This window comes from Orbicella faveolata, unplaced genomic scaffold, assembly GCF_042242905.1.
Source record: "Orbicella faveolata isolate gen_17 unplaced genomic scaffold, um_ofav_v1 contig_3, whole genome shotgun sequence".
NCBI classification, from domain to species: Eukaryota; Metazoa; Cnidaria; class Anthozoa; order Scleractinia; family Merulinidae; genus Orbicella; species Orbicella faveolata.
The window spans coordinates 14,677,180-14,692,843 of record NW_028301558.1 but is presented as its reverse complement, the minus strand read 5'-3'; the positions used below and the strand labels follow the sequence as shown (position 1 = coordinate 14,692,843).

At 39.1% G+C, this 15,664-nt stretch overlaps 1 protein-coding gene across 1 annotated transcript; it reads left to right on the top strand.

The window, feature by feature from the left end:
* The first annotated feature begins 23 nt into the window (after positions 1-23).
* On the top strand, positions 24-12,440 carry LOC110048079 (RNA-binding protein 39-like). The gene is made up of 15 exons (XM_020753849.2): positions 24-149; positions 4,017-4,081; positions 5,558-5,634; positions 6,918-6,956; positions 7,163-7,207; positions 7,306-7,344; positions 8,132-8,206; positions 8,538-8,669; positions 8,756-8,882; positions 8,983-9,075; positions 9,497-9,971; positions 10,682-10,802; positions 11,292-11,397; positions 11,747-11,825; positions 11,993-12,440. The coding sequence occupies exons 2-15, from the start codon at positions 4,028-4,030 to the stop codon at positions 12,091-12,093; spliced, it is 1,563 nt and encodes a 520-aa protein (XP_020609508.2). The 5' UTR covers positions 24-149; positions 4,017-4,027; the 3' UTR covers positions 12,094-12,440.
* The last annotated feature ends 3,224 nt before the right edge of the window (positions 12,441-15,664 follow it).

Sequence of the window (15,664 nt, the reverse complement as noted above, 5' to 3'; positions counted from 1 at the left end):
ATAAGGACTAAAACGCCGTGATTTTCTCGTTGGGTCCCCCCACAAACGTGCTCGTGTCTCGTGTTCTCGCCATCTTGGAAGAAGAGAGGCTGAAGACCGAACTTGAGAAAATTTTTGCTGTATTTTTCGTCATTCAACACGTAAACTTGGTGAGTCATTCTGAAATTATAATACGAAACTATCCTGTAGCACCTTTAATATTAGTGTGGCTCGTATAAGGCGGCGCAATGAAATACTGTAAAGGTTATGTAAGATTAAATTAGCTAGATCATACAAGTTAAGCTAAAATGATGGCTACTTTTGAAAGCGATAGATTCATTTAAAACGAATGGAATTTCCCAATTTCATTCTCTTATCTTGCGACAGATTCACATTCGTTAATAATTCTGCGTTTAATTTAGAGTGCGTTGTAACAGGTGCTTGCTTGTTGAACAGAACGCAAGGTGAATTATGAAGCTGGCGCCTGTACAATCTTTTTCGTAACACTCCGCACATGTGAATGTATTAAAGTTGACTTTTCAAGTTTGATTTCTCGCGTTGCAGACTGGTGTAACAGATTTAAAACGCGATATCTTAGAAACTTACATTGAATTTTTCAGTTCCACCTTTGGTAACCTTTTTCAGGGAAAGTTATAATGCTTGCGCCAGTAAGAACTGCGAGAATTGTTTCAAAAGGCAATCATTACCAATCTGAATTTATGGTTGACCAATGTCTTATATCTGTAAATTTTGAAAATGACTTTGACAGTGTCCACTCAAAGCGACATTATGAGGTTAGCCTCAGTCAAAAGGAGAGTTTCAAAAGAAAGGCAAAATCAGCATCAAGGTTTTGGTATTTTGCTAAAAAGGGTAGTTCTTTGAACAGCTGGCCCTGTCTGTTTTTAAGGATTGACAGCAGCATCCGCCAGATAAATCACTATCCAGTAGATAGTGCAGTTTGTTTTGTCAACAGTTATCCTCTGGATAGCAATTTATGAGGCCCTGGTTGTTCAAAGGATGGTTGACGTTATCCACAGGATATATCACTTTATACCTAACCATGCCCAGGGTTCAAAAAAAAAAAAAACCCATCCAGTGATCTGGGACAAGTAGATTTTCCCTTCGGCCAAGAAACTTTCTCTCCTTACTTGCCCCACGGGCAAGGACCCAGGCAAGCTGTTCACCAACTAAATTTTTGATAATGATTTTGAGACGAGAAGGTAAATTTTAGGCTCAAGGGTAATTAAGTGTTAAGATGAAGCTTGATAAAAATTACAATTTATAGCGTTGTTTTGTTGATTGTGTGATGCACGCTCACGGCTCAGAAGTGGTGGCCTAGCACATGATCAAAATCTGTCCTGATCAAATTTCTTTCCGGGATTAAAAATAGCCACGCTGGGCACAAAAATGCTGTGTTTATTTCTTGAAATTTTAGCAATTTTCTGCGAGCATTTTCCAGGTTCTCTGTACAAAACGTAACTCAGCAATGATATATTAAAGCTGTAGAAATTGTATGCGAAAAGAAGCAGCATATTTCTACCGCGAAAACGAAGTCAGCATTTTTGGTACTAAAATCCAGATCTCTGTTTTTGGCGAAACATGCAAGTTTGCTAGTGATAACATACTTGGGTGCTGCTGAGCGAAATGAAAAGTATTATATTATTAAAAAGAAATGGATAAGTAAGTCATCAAAATACTTTCAGAGTTCCTGGAAGATGACTTAAAATAGTGCTTCTTTCAAACGAAGATGTTTTCCCTCAACTGAAACTATTTTGCATTCACCCAAATGAAAAAATTTTCAAATTCGACACTGTGCCTGTGTCAAAACTGAAGTGGGAAGGCCACTTGTTGTTGATTCTGCCAGTTATAAATTTCTTGCACTTCTCTTCACAATGATTTCTTGGAGCTAGACAAGATGCAGGTGAACATCCAAAGAGTTGAACACGATCTTCGACGAATTGAACATATTGATTCAAGGCTGTATAATAACAAAGATACCCAGCGTGTAATACAGGAACTAGGAAGTAAGTACACGAACAAACAACAACAACTTCACAAACTTTGTTTCTTCAACTGGGAGGCACTGGCAAAAGATGCCGTGGGACAAAATTTGATTCCTGATGACATTCTTATCACGTTCGAAAATTCCAGGGAAAGTTGAATTTGACGCCATAAAAACATCTGGTGATGGTAACTGCCTCTATCGCTCTGCTTCCCTTATACTTGTTGGGAACGTTCAAGGTGGAATTCAAATATTTTTTGAGCCCTGATGCCATAGGAAATAGAGTCAGTCAGAATACAGGAAAGCTGTTGTATATTCAACGGTATTACATCCAACCTTCCCATCGTACACCACACATGTCCCATTGATTATGTTGGTCACTACTTTCTATGGCATGGTATAACATGGTCATGCCATGCTCTCTAATGGTAGACCATGGACTATCTCACTTGTCACTTGTATTTTTTCATATATACATGCCTAAAGGCTGGTGTGTATGCTGAGAAAATGCAAGTGACTAGTGGTGTATTCCATGGTATACCACTTGAAAGCTTTATGTAACTAGTATATCTAATGGATAGCATGGTTTGTTTTGCCAATTCTTATCACCCTTCAAACAACAAGCCCCTATCCATGGGATATATCACCATCCAATGAATGGCATAGTTTTTTTGTGAATGCTTATCCACCAGCGAGCCATTTATCCGTGAGATAGAGCTACATGTATCTGCTCTTTGAACAACCAGCCCCTGGTGGATATTGTCATCCACTCTTTGAGCAACTGGTCCCTGGACCCAAATTAGAAGGTCAATTATACAGCAGTCAGTTAATCCAGTATTGTCGGCACAGCTATTATCCTTTAGTTTCTGAAAACTGTCCAATTTGGGAAAAAATAGGACAGTTTGTCTCAGCCAATGAAATTAAGCTCTTAACCTTCTGAAGATTATCCAAGGCCACACGAAACCTTCCAAAGATTTCTGAAGATCACCCAAATACTCCCGAAGATTTCTAAAGATCCCCCAAACACTTCAGAAGATTTCCGAAGATCACCCGAATGATTCCAAAGACTTCCAAACATCACCCAAACACTTCCAAAGATTTCCAAATATCATCCAAACATCTCCAAAGATTTCCAAAGATCACTTGAGTACTTCCAAAGATTGCCCGAACAGTTCCGAAGATTTCCGAAGATCAGCTGAAGATTTCCGAAGATCACCCAAACACTTCGCAGGATTTCCAAAGACTTGTGACAATCTCCAGCGATCTCCGAAGATCACCAGTTGTTTTAGAAGCTTTCCCAAGTTTCGGAAGATCGAGGGCCCAGTCTGTTTTTCTTCAGAGATAGTTACTGTAGTTTTCCTTGCAAAGCTATATTACCTCACGAGCTGTATAATTAATAAGTAACAGGACTACATGTTTGTCCAATTTGGAAGTAATTGGATTCAAAAAATTCCTCTGCAGCCTCATCCAATTTTGGCTGTCCTCGGAATTTTTTTCATCCAATTATTTCCAAATTGGACAGCATTTAGTCCTATTACATATACAAAGCGTCGATGCAGTTTAAAGTAAAGCTGCCTTACCTATTAATCGAGTCAGCTTGATAAATAATCTGGAAACACTAGATATCAGGTAATGGAAACTCTATGTACTATAGGGAAAAAAGTGTTTTTCTCACCTAACTGGGCCCAGTTATTCAAAGGGTAGATAATGCTATCCATATCCACTAGACAAATCTCTATCCAATGGAGAAGTGCTGACAACAAACTTCACTATCTACCAGATGGTGTGTTATCTGGTGGAAAGCGTTATCCATTCTTTGAACAACTGTAGCTAGGTCTTTTAAAATAGGAAATGTTACTGTCTTGGTATGATTGGGAGCATAGAGCCAACAGTGGGTTCTGTCCTTGTGCACCATTACACAAGAACCACTTGTACTGGTGCATGAGGACACGCCTCGAGAAGGCATTGTTCATTTAAGATGCATTGTTATCTTAAGGTAATTGCATTTTTCTAACGGGAGCTTTTTTTTTTTTAGAGGCACTTACCATGGCAGATGACTTTGATGTGGAAGCAATGCTGGAAGCTCCATATAGAAAGGAGGTGAGTTGAAGAATAACTACAACTGTGTTTATGAAGAGTGGAACATGAGTACTGTTACGTACTGTGTCTGATGGGCTATGTTAGCTTTGTTCACAACCTTTTACATCTAATTTTCACTTAACAACAAATGGTAAAAGTTTATAAGTAAAAACTGGGCTTTGATTTTAAAGAACATGGTGATGACATTTTGAGGTAGCTGAAAGATTTTAACCACTCGAAAAGGAGTCGGTAACGTTATCTCCCAAATGAGAGTCTTTGGGTGAGAAACCTTCAGGAAAAGATTTTATCATAGTTCAAGTGAGGATGTCACTTCTTGGTTGCTAAAATCCTCTCTGGTCCTTGATTGGAGTGGTCAATATATCTTTAAGTGTCTTTTCTTCTTATCCAGGTATCTGACCCCAGTATCTTATTTTCTGTTTTGTAGACTTGAAATTACAGCACAACCAGCCTTATTGAGGTAGTCAACCACCTCGACAGAAATGACCTTTATTTTTTATGATCCGATAATACTGAATTTAACTTCTTATGGGGGAAAAAACAAAGATCCTATTTAAAGTATTTATTTTAATAATTATTGTTTTTGAAATTTTTGTTCATGGTAGTTCTGTTATTCTGATGATGTGCAATGTGTTGATGATTTTTCTCAACCTGAGTTATTTCACTTTGAGAATCAACTCGCTTTCCAAACTTCACACATGCAAAATTCTGAAGAAATATTTTTCAATCAAAACTTTGCTATGTAACTTGCTACAGACTGTCAGACCATCAAGATACTTTTGCTTCTTCAGCACAAAGTTGTTTCAAAATCAAATTATACTTCTGTGCATTTCTCTAATTAGACTGAGTGCCTTCTCTAGCTTTTGCGATGACCTGTAGAGGTGGGTATGATGGTGCTCAGTTTTGTCCAGCATTATCAGTCACTGCGGCCATGCCATTATTGATTCACTTTTGGTGGTACAAGTATCTAAAAGTGAATTTAAAGACATGTTGAGTAAATAATATTATGCTGTCCCTATTTTGACTTCAGCACCCCACTAAATGTAAAATTAAATACTTCAGGTACCAGTAGACCCCAACATTGGCCAATTTTTACGATTTAACTTATTTACAAATTTGAAAGAGGGGTTAACCAGGAATTTTTGTTTCCAAATACCATAGTTGTACAAAAGTGCCATCAATAGTAGGACTGTAAAAGCTTACATTTCAAATGTCATGAAATGAGTGCAACATGCTTGTTTTACACTCATCTTTTCAAGATTTTCCAGATTCCCATGCATTTTTTACAAATTTTAATAGATTAGGAAAACAAAAATTTCTCAAGATCGACTCCTGTGTAAACTGATTCTCTTTCGCTCAATGGGTAGGCAAAGGATGGAAAGAAGTTTGCTCTTGATGGTTAGTATTGGGTGCAAGGCTGGGCTGATCCAAAGGCTGTAGTTTTACAGTTGGTTAATTAAACTGTTTACTTTGTTACAGACTCCACCTGCCCAAGCAAATGGTAGTAAGAGTGAATCAAAAAGGCAAAGCAGTGATGGGGAAGAAAGGAGAAAACGGTAAGATGGTGAAAACATGCATTGTGTAGGTTTTACCTGTAAAGGGTGTGTCTTTGTCTAGGTAACTGAAACTTTGGCATTATTTCCTCTTGGCAAAACAGATAAATAACTAAAATGTTATTTAGACAAAATCAATATCAGTTCAATGTGGCTTTGTCTTTGGCCAGTTTAATCCCAACTCAAGTTAAGGGAAACTCTTTTAAAACTAAGATTACAAAATGAAGGAAAATCCAATGCACAATTGGCCTCAGTGGGGATGAGCTAGGCAGCGTAAAAGTAAAAGCAAAAAAGAAAAACATCTTCACTTTTACAGTGTACCTCCTGACAACCCATGTGAAATCTGAGCGAATATTTCTGTTTTCGCCCTAGGTAGAAATTTTAGGTTTTCCAAGGCATTATAACAGCGGATGATCACTGGACTGCAAGATGTCTGGTTTTTGATGTTAACAGGTTGAAGTAAAGGCACTGACTAGGGGAGGGACTGGGTTTACTTATTCCAGTTTCAGCATGAAGTTGTAATTAGGCAAATGTATTTATTGCCTTTGAAGGGAATGGTTTTAAAAACATTCATCATCTGATGTTCCTTGCTGGGACATTTTCTCTATATTAGTACAATACATGTTCAGTCTTACCAAGCTGAATGGTGTCATTGCTCTTTATTATGAAAATAATCCTGCATCATAAAAGGGTACAGCCAGTAAATAGACATGTAGGAAGTCCTCAACAGGTTGTTGTGCACTGTAGTTTGACTTGCACTACTTATTTCTTTCATTGAATTACAATAACCACACTCTTGATCGTCTCCTTTGGGCAGTGTTCAACTGTATAAAATTATGCTCTATACACTTCACAAAAGTGTAGAGCTGTTCATCACTTGGCTTCAGTGTGCCATGTTTTCTGCTTCTTATTAATTTCTACCTAGGTAAAACTTGCTTTCTAGCTACAGATGTGCCATAACATGTGTTTTCTCATTTTGAACAGTTATTTGCATCTGAACATGATCCACTAAGGCAAATGAAGGTATTGTATTTCTCTACAACGTCAGTGTTTACACTGCGGAATCATGGCTGCCAGAACTGGAGAGAGTGTTACTAAGCATCTTCAATGCCCTACATAACCACAACCAAGTTGCCAAAGATCACTAAAACCTCTCAAAGTACTTTTATTAAAATATCCACTAAAGGGTCTGGTTCATGGATGGCCTTAAAAGGCTGTGGGTGTTAAATGTAATATTAATCAGAAAACTTTATCTCTGACAGTTCTGTTGGTCTTTTTTTCGACAGAAGTCAACGAAATCGCAGTCGCAGTAGAAGCCCAGACAGGTAAGAAACTTGCATATGCTCTATTATTTTGAATTAATCTAAAGCTGATCATCTGCAGGTTTTTCAGTGTTCAAATGTCCTTTTAGGCTAAGGGCATTTGGTGGCAGAACATGACTTAATTTCTCTCTAGTGAAGTGAATGTATGTGTGGCATAAAAGCTGTTTTCATCATAAAAACCAACACTGGTTCTGGATTATTTTTTGCAGGAGTCGTCGACGTCGTAGTCGTAGCCGTAGCAATAGCCGTGAAAGGTAGGTACTGACTGTGTGCTCCTTTGAAGGAAAAAGGAAAAAACAGAAAAAAAGTTGTATTAAGTTAATCTAAAATACACCTTTTAAACTTGTTTCAGAAATAGAAGACGACGGAGCCGCTCAGGAGGTCGTGAGAGGTGGGAGATTAGTTTTTCAGATTCAATTATTTCTCCAAACAAAAATTATATTAAATGTTTAAATACCATATTAATGTTTTTGTGTGTGTGTATGATAATGTATGTTAACCCATTGACGCCTGTGCCGGCCGTAACCGGCCGTGAAAAAAGCACGTGGGGACAATTGCCTCTCCTACCCTCCCTGAAGATCTTTAGGTTCTCCTATTGTTGTTAAGGACAAATAAACCAATCAAAATCGCCTTACTGAGCATGTTTTTAGAGGACTTTAGGGGTCCTAGAAAGACGGTTTTTCATCTTAAAATTGTGCGCTCGAAAAGTGCAGTAATCATGGCACGTTGCAGGTTAACTCTACAAATTTCCAAGGTCTTGTTTTCATTCCTAAAATGGAAAAATAACTCCTTTGGGACTTAAATGGAAAAGAGAAACACAAATCAAATTGGTAAAGCCATGGCTGATAAAATGACGGCAAAAGTTGTCGGCAAAATTCTAGCTTTCACTTTAGTGTGCATAATTAATTTGAACATGTGGTCGTGCAGCAAAGCATGTATGGGAAATTTTGAATATTTTTTTGCTTTTAGATAGGGTTTTTTGCCTCATCTTGAATGAAAATTTATGCCATAGCTTTCACTTGAGTCACACTAATGTTCTCTATAATGTACACCTCTACTGTTTGTGATGTGGATGTCATGAATTTCACTTGAAGTGCAAATACTTGTTTTGTCATCTGTTCAGCAACACGATGAAAAACAAATTATTGTCCTAATATACTCACATTTCTGTTTTTCAGAAGGCGTAGAGGTCGTAGTGCTAGTGGCAGTAGAAGCCGTTCAAGAAGCCCCCCAGACTCCAGAAGACGTAAAAGGTTGGTTTTGAAGTTATTTTACTCTGTTGAAAAAGGAACCTATTAAACCCCAAAAGCAGGCTTATATTTTGGTTAACCTTATCCCAGTCTATGTTAGTTTCTTCTGTAACCCCTAAATACAGAGTTCCATATGAGTTTTAAGGTGAGGTACCAATGGGAAATGCAGTTGTTCAATAAATAAGGGCCTTGGCAAATGGTTAGTTATTTTAGAATAATTTGTCAGGTTAGGTAAGCAAGGTCACCAGGTTTTTCGCTTTTGACCATTCTTGAATAAAAGTTCCTGTTTGCCTTTGGCTCTGAAATAGACATGTAAATATACGTTTTCTTGCAGCAATGACCACAGATCTAGACGTGAGAGACAAAAAAGTGCAAGTCGCAGTCCAAGTCCATCAAATCGTCTCAAGAAGGAAGAGTTGGAAGGAAGTGATGGCAATAGAAGTCCATTTGAGCAACGTTTGGAAAGGTACATGTAACTCGTGAGTTTGAGAACCTTACCGTTCCCTCTCTAGGGACGCTAGTGCTGACAGTTAAACTGAATTTTTCCCACAGAAGAGAGCTAAAACCGGCAGAGGATATAACACCAGAAGAAAGGGATGCAAGGACAGCTTTCTGCATGCAGCTTGCAAGGAACATTAGACCCAGAGACTTAGAAGAGTTTTTTTCAAAAGTTGGCCAGGTAAGTCATTTAGTCATTATTTTCAAGCCTTCACTTGTCTTACTGCACTCCCTTGTTTTATGTTTCTGCGACTGAGTCTTTGGAACAATGTTACTTTCAGGTTGCTGATGTGCGAATTATATCTGATCGCAACTCGAGACGTTCCAAAGGGATTGCTTATGTTGAGTTTACAGATCGATCAGCTGTGCCTTTGGTGAGATTTTCTGAAGCATTTAATATCCCAAAAAGCTAGTTGTACTCTTATGGTAACAGGTTTTGAATGGTTGGACACTAAAGTAGACCACAATTTGGCTATGGAGTGTCTGCTATCCTTTCTCTGTTCTATTTTAGAGTTAGGAGTAGCCAGATGGCTCATTGGGGCCATTGTAACTTGCCTTTTTATGTGGTGAGGATTGTTTTTATCCCCCCTTTATGAGATGTCAGTCAATCAGTCAATTGAGATTGTCTTAGCAATGTGCTGGCATCTCACTTGAAGTCTTAGTTGAAAAGAGGTATTGTCCAGAACAGTCGGAAAAGTGTCCTAGATACATGGTCCATTGTAATTGTGACGGTGCTTTGATGTATTTTAACTCTGCAATTATGACTTTATGTTGTCTGTTTAATTGCACTTGTAGGCCATTAACCTGTCTGGTCAGAAACTGTTGGGTGCTCCAATCATGGTGATGCCTACGCAAGCAGAAAAGAACCGTGCAGCAGCAGAAGCAGAAAAACTTAAGGCTCCACCTGGCCCCACAAGACTATATGTTGGATCCCTGCATTTTAACATTAACGAACAAATGATCAAAGCAATCTTTGAACCCTTTGGAACAGTTGAAAGTGTACAGATGATTTATGATTCAGAAACGGGAAGGTCAAAAGGCTACGGTTTTCTCCAGTTCAAAGATGCTGATGCTGCCAGGCAAGCTATGGATCAGATGAACGGATTTGAACTTGCAGGCCGGCCCATGAAGGTTGGCCCTGTAACTGAGCGAGGAGACTCCTCATCTTATTCATTCCTGGATGATGAAGAGTATGAAAAAGGTGGTGTGGAATTAAACTCAACAGCTCGAGCTGCCCTTATGGCCAAATTATCTCAAGGCCATTCAGCAGGTGTGTGTTGCCAGTGTGAATCGGTCAGTGTAAAACAGACAGTGAAAACCAGGGGTAGAATGCATACTACAGACCTTGTGTTACCATACAGGGCTCAAACTTGTGACTCACCGGTTGCCAATACAACCAAAAATCTAGTGTTGGTGACCAGATAATCACCTTTTCGTCTGTCAACCTTTTATCCTCAAAGGAAAATCAACCGTAATTTTGGATGGAAGATACAATTTATACGAATAGATATAACAAAACAAACCTGGGATTCTTCAATCATCGACTGCATCACTATGTAACACCCACATTTTACCCCTAGTCTGCATTTTATACTGATGAAGCATAAACATATATCCAGAAAGTTAGCTAGCTTCTTTGTAGAGCAAAGAGCACACAAGATGTTCGTGTATTTGTTCAGATTTCAACTGGGTGAGTATCGCATATCACTACCAGTCAAGTAACCCCTTTACATGCTAAATAGATCGACGCAATTCCTCTATACAAAATAAGGCTGGAACTTTCTGGTCACTTTGTTTTATATGACCATAAAAGGGCTTGGACTTGGTTAAGGATTCATGGAAGGCAGTATTTTCTGAATGTTGATGAAGAATCATAATATCATACAGTGAGACATTGTGACATTTTCAAATATCATATATCGAAGTACATCACAGTCCTTGAAGTACTCTTCAGCTCACACAGCATATCTTTGTTTGCAGGTCTGTCTGTGCCTGGTGTTCCAGCACCAGCAGTTGGTGTACAACAAGCTATGGCTACACCAGTCTCAATCCCTCTTCCTACACAATGCATCATGCTCCTTAACATGTTTGATCCAACCAAGTAAGTGCTTGATGTGCAATTCTGTAACTGTTACTTGTAGTAGTACTTATAGTGTGCAGTATATACATGAAAACATCAGAAAACTATACATACAGCTACTGGTTGTTCAATGAAGCTTCAAATATTTACAGCAGTATGCAGTGATATTGTTGGATGACTGCATGAAGCCTACACAGCAAGACTGAAAGAAAGAAGTTAAGGGTGGTATGAAGGTTTTTGGCAGGATTGTTGCATCCTTTAAGAAAAATGTTCATGAAGGTGGTTAATCAACCCAGTGTCTGGCCCTTAATCTAACCCCGGTAAAGTCGCAAAGAACTTCACTTCCAACGTTTCCTTGTGGCTGTGCCCATTGGTATCCTTGTACATTGGTACATAAGGAGCAGATTATTAGGAGAGCTATTCGTGCAGCTGTATCTCTTGTGTCTTCAGGAGTGACGTAACTGACGCAGTCATTACATTAAACCACTCACAACTTTGTTATCTCTTAAGGGAGAAAGACCCAGACTGGGATGCAGACATTCGTGATGATGTATTGGAAGAATGCACCAAATACGGTTATGTATATCACATTCATGTGGACAAGGCGTCAAATCAGGTCTGTATAACATTTTTAAACCAGGCATTTGAAAACTAAAGGTAGTGATAGGGAATATCTGTGTCACTGTCTCTTTTCCCAGAGGTGAACATAGAATAATATTTATCAACAAGGCAGTTCAATTAGCCCGTTTGCCCAAGGCATTTTTTGTCTGCTTAGCCAGCCAAGCCAAGCCGCATCTTTAAATTCAAGTCAGCAATATTCTCCCAAGTATTTTTTAAATTGGGAGCTCCTAGCCTTCAGAGAGGGGCAGAAAATTGAGCCTTGGTGGCCCTGGGGGTATGGGTAAATGGTCTCTTGTTGTTGATAGAAAATAAGTAGTGCTAAATGAACTGTTTTGATTCGGCAGGGAGCTGTATATGTGAAATGTAGCAATGCGGAAGTTGCTGCCAGTGCATCAAAAGCCCTTCATGGGAGATGGTTTGCAGGTGAGTTTCACCGATTGATTTCTACTTTGCGCAAATGTTTGGTGTAGTAGTCAGTAGTCCCCAGTAACAGCGAGTTATTGGGGCTTTGTACGAGAAATATCAGACAATGGGGTCCTATAGAACTATCTTTATGCACACTAACATACCTTTTATCTTCAACTTTTCAGGTAAACAGATCATCGCAAGGGCTATTCCCCTTGTCAACTACCATGCCATGTTCCCTCAAGCAGTGTCTATGACAAAACCGTTACAGCCATCCACTTTTTAAGTGACCAATATTGTTTCGTCAAATTGTTTGTAGTTTGTGGAACTAGACGTGCAGATTCGAATTTTTATTTACTGTGCTGTTGATGTTGTTTAAATATTTGTGGAGTAGAAGAACCAGTGGTCCCTGTACTCGAATCACGTCCTTATGAACATTTGGTAATTAGACACTCCGTTCATATGAAATTCTGCAATTGACAGAGTACGTGACGCGGGTTTCTCAGAGTTCCCGCACGTGCTCGGACCATTTTCGGACGGGACCATATTGTAAGAATTGTAAACGGGTATTTTCAAGTGTATTAATTGAATTGTACACTAGAATGTAAAATTAAAAGGATTTTTCGAATGATCGTTATTGCCTGGCTTTTGTTTTCTCAAGATTTATTGTCTCTCTTTTGTTTGGTTTTGCACGTGTCAAAAAAGTTAAAATTGGCTCATATTACACACGCTATTAGTCGCCTAGTTTAACGATGAAAAAAAAAATAGTTGCATGAAACTTGTGCTGCTCTGACGTGAGAGGCCAGAAAAGGCTTTTGAACTTCTGCTAAGACAATCCCGTTTTTCCCTTTGGCCATTCTGAATGTGAATTCGAGTTCCATTTAAATTTTAGCATCTTACGGCCTCTATCTTCAACCAAAAGGGCGCTTTCTTTGGGAAAACTTAAAATGGAACTCATTTTTTCAGAACGGTTATAACTTATTTGAAAGTTGCGGGTATCTTTTGCTCTTCTATATGATATCTTATAGACGGATATATTTCTTTGTTTGGGTGAACTGGTCCATTTTTAATTCGCTCCGTTTTACCACGTTAGGGCCGGGTAGCATTAGAGCGAATTCAAATATTTCCAATTTTTGGTGAGGAAAAAAATTGTCAAAAATTTCGCAAGTTCCAAATTTTGGCAGTGGTCGCATTAAACCAACATTTTAAAACCAAAACGTTCCTGATTGAGATATACGTCATAAGATCTATACTTCTCAATTAACTCTTCGCGGATTTTTCTCCACGCTGCATGTTCTTGACTCTCCGCTCTACAGCAACTCTTGATTTTCGGCCCATTAATTGGACGTGCACTTTGGTTGGGCTTGCGTTTGTGTTGTTGCTTGCGCCACGTGCGATCGAAGAAGATTGTCCCGCTGAAGCCATCTGTTCAAATTGCTGCCAGTAACCGGATCCAGGGTACGAGTCGTAATAATTTGAATAAAAACGCCGCTCATATTCCTCGTTTGCATTGAAATAACTAAAACTCGTCAGATGGACCGGGTCAGAAAATGATTTGGCCCGCCATCGCACGTGCCAAACTGGACTAAAGTTATTTTCTCGCCGTAATTTTATTCAGACATGTTTTAAAAAATATGACTTAAATGGTTCAAAAAAAAAAAAAGACAAAACAAAATTGTTTGCTCTGCCAAAATTTGGCAGCCTTCGAGGCAGCACTTCGGCTTCTTTGAAGATTGGCGAAATTTTGGCAATCCGAGAAAATTTGGCAAGTTTTTGAAACTGGGGGTCGCACTTATTTTACGCTACTTGTTGACAGAGTTATTACTTCCACAAACAAAATTGGCTCTAGCAAGACCGAGGCCTTAAATATATTTTATTTAATAATTGAAAATGCTGGAGCAGAAACTAATGGTGCCCGGTTCAAACGTCGTACTTCACATGAGCCGAATCGAATGCTAATGTGGGAGAACAAAGGAATTTTTTTTATTTGCATTCGATTCGGCTCATGCGAAGTACGGCGTCTGAACTTGGCCTTATTAGTGATAAGGAAACGTTCTCTTCCATTATGACAGTAGTCAAATGGGTTTGAAAGGTCTGATGGTGTTGTGCGAAAAGTTCGGTGTTTATTTAAGGGTGGAATCCATTTATACAGCAAATAATAGACACTTTTCTTATTTCCTTTGGAAAAACGAATATTTTTAACTTATTCACTAATTGCTTGAGAACGAAGCTCATTATTGGTCGTGGAAAACATTTTAACTCCCCACGAAGCGCATTGAAGGCTGACAGCTACTTTTGCTCTTCATTCTACGCGATCTGAGTACATGCAATGTATGTAGTCAAGCGCTGTTAAGAAACTTGTACGTTCATCCAAAAACTTCTAATACTGTAGGCAGGAAAGCACAGAAGTTGTTGGTGTAGTTGACGTAGTCGGCGGGATTTCGCAGGCGAATAATGTTCATTCATTCGGTCACGGCGGTTAGGTTTCGGCGGCGGCGGAGATGCTATTTTTGCCGCTTTCGTTAGAGGCTCGGAGACTCCAACGCAAACAATGCACGGCTGGGCGAAATCCCTCGAGGGGAGGGGGGGGGGTACTACCGTATGAAAAGGACGGGGTGCACGTCGTATGTTTTAGGGGTTAAAAACGCGATCTTAGAACCTCGTAGGGTGTTCAGCCTTTAAAGGTCCACAGCGGGAACTTCTGCGCAAAAAAAAAATGACTAGATGTAATGTGTTGTTTTAGAATTGGTAGCTCTTGGGGGTGAAAAAAAAAATAATAAAGCCATGCCCACCCAACAGGATCTCGGTACCTCTTAGCTAGGGGTTCTTTTCCATTTTTTCGACGAGCACTCACCCCCTTTTTATATGGGTGTCCCCCCGGGTGAATCCCGCCAGCAGTGCATGCTAATGTTCATGGTGTATTTCTGACAAGTAAGGAACGGAGATGTTAAAGAAAAGCACAACTTTTCTCCAAAACTTTATTTTTCGCCAAGGTCGGCCCAATTGACCATTCTTAGTCTCTAACGTGCAAAATTTGGCTCGATGAAGGATTTCATACATTTTTGGTTAACCCTTTGAATACCAACTATGCATATATGCGTTATTAATGGTCGTGCTCTTTGTATCACTTGTGACGTCATCAATTTAAATGTCATCAGATATTCTTGATAAGCAGATAGTAGTGCTAAGCTAGGCCTTTCCGCACAATGGTCAGGTTTAGATATCGACGACATTCCGACGTCGCAAATCGAAAAACAACGTTATCAGTTTTGGTGCAAAAACGGTGGTAAAATGGTCCACTACGCCTATGATTGATCAAGGTCCATTTCTAGGCTTCGCCCGTAATTAACATCCAACTTTTCACGGCAGCCAGAAAGAACATACAATGCAAACGGTAGCCAGTGTAAAAGGGCCGAGAAAAACAGAAAGTAAAGGGGCAACAAACAAAATTGAGAACGGTTAATGGCAAAAAAAGTCCAAATTTTGGCTTATGCGCATGCCCGGAATTGAAGTTTTGCTCAGTTTTGTACCTAATCCTCGAAAAATCTCCCCTTTTAGTAAAAAAAGCTTTTTTAGCAAAACTTAGGCTTATTTAGCGTCATGGCAGCTAAAAAACCTGACTAAATGGTTAAAAACGGTATTTTTTGGCGAAAGTTTGGTATTCAAAGGGTTTTAAAACTTCCTGTTGGTAATTGGCAGTGGAAGCAAAACCTGTTTCAGTTCTATCATGTTTAGCTTCTCACTGCAAACACTGATTCGCGATGACTTTCGTAATTACAGAGGAAGACAAGAAGCAAGATGTTTAAACAGCAGGAATAATATTTGACAGTTTCGAGGCAGTCGATCTCCGTTGATAG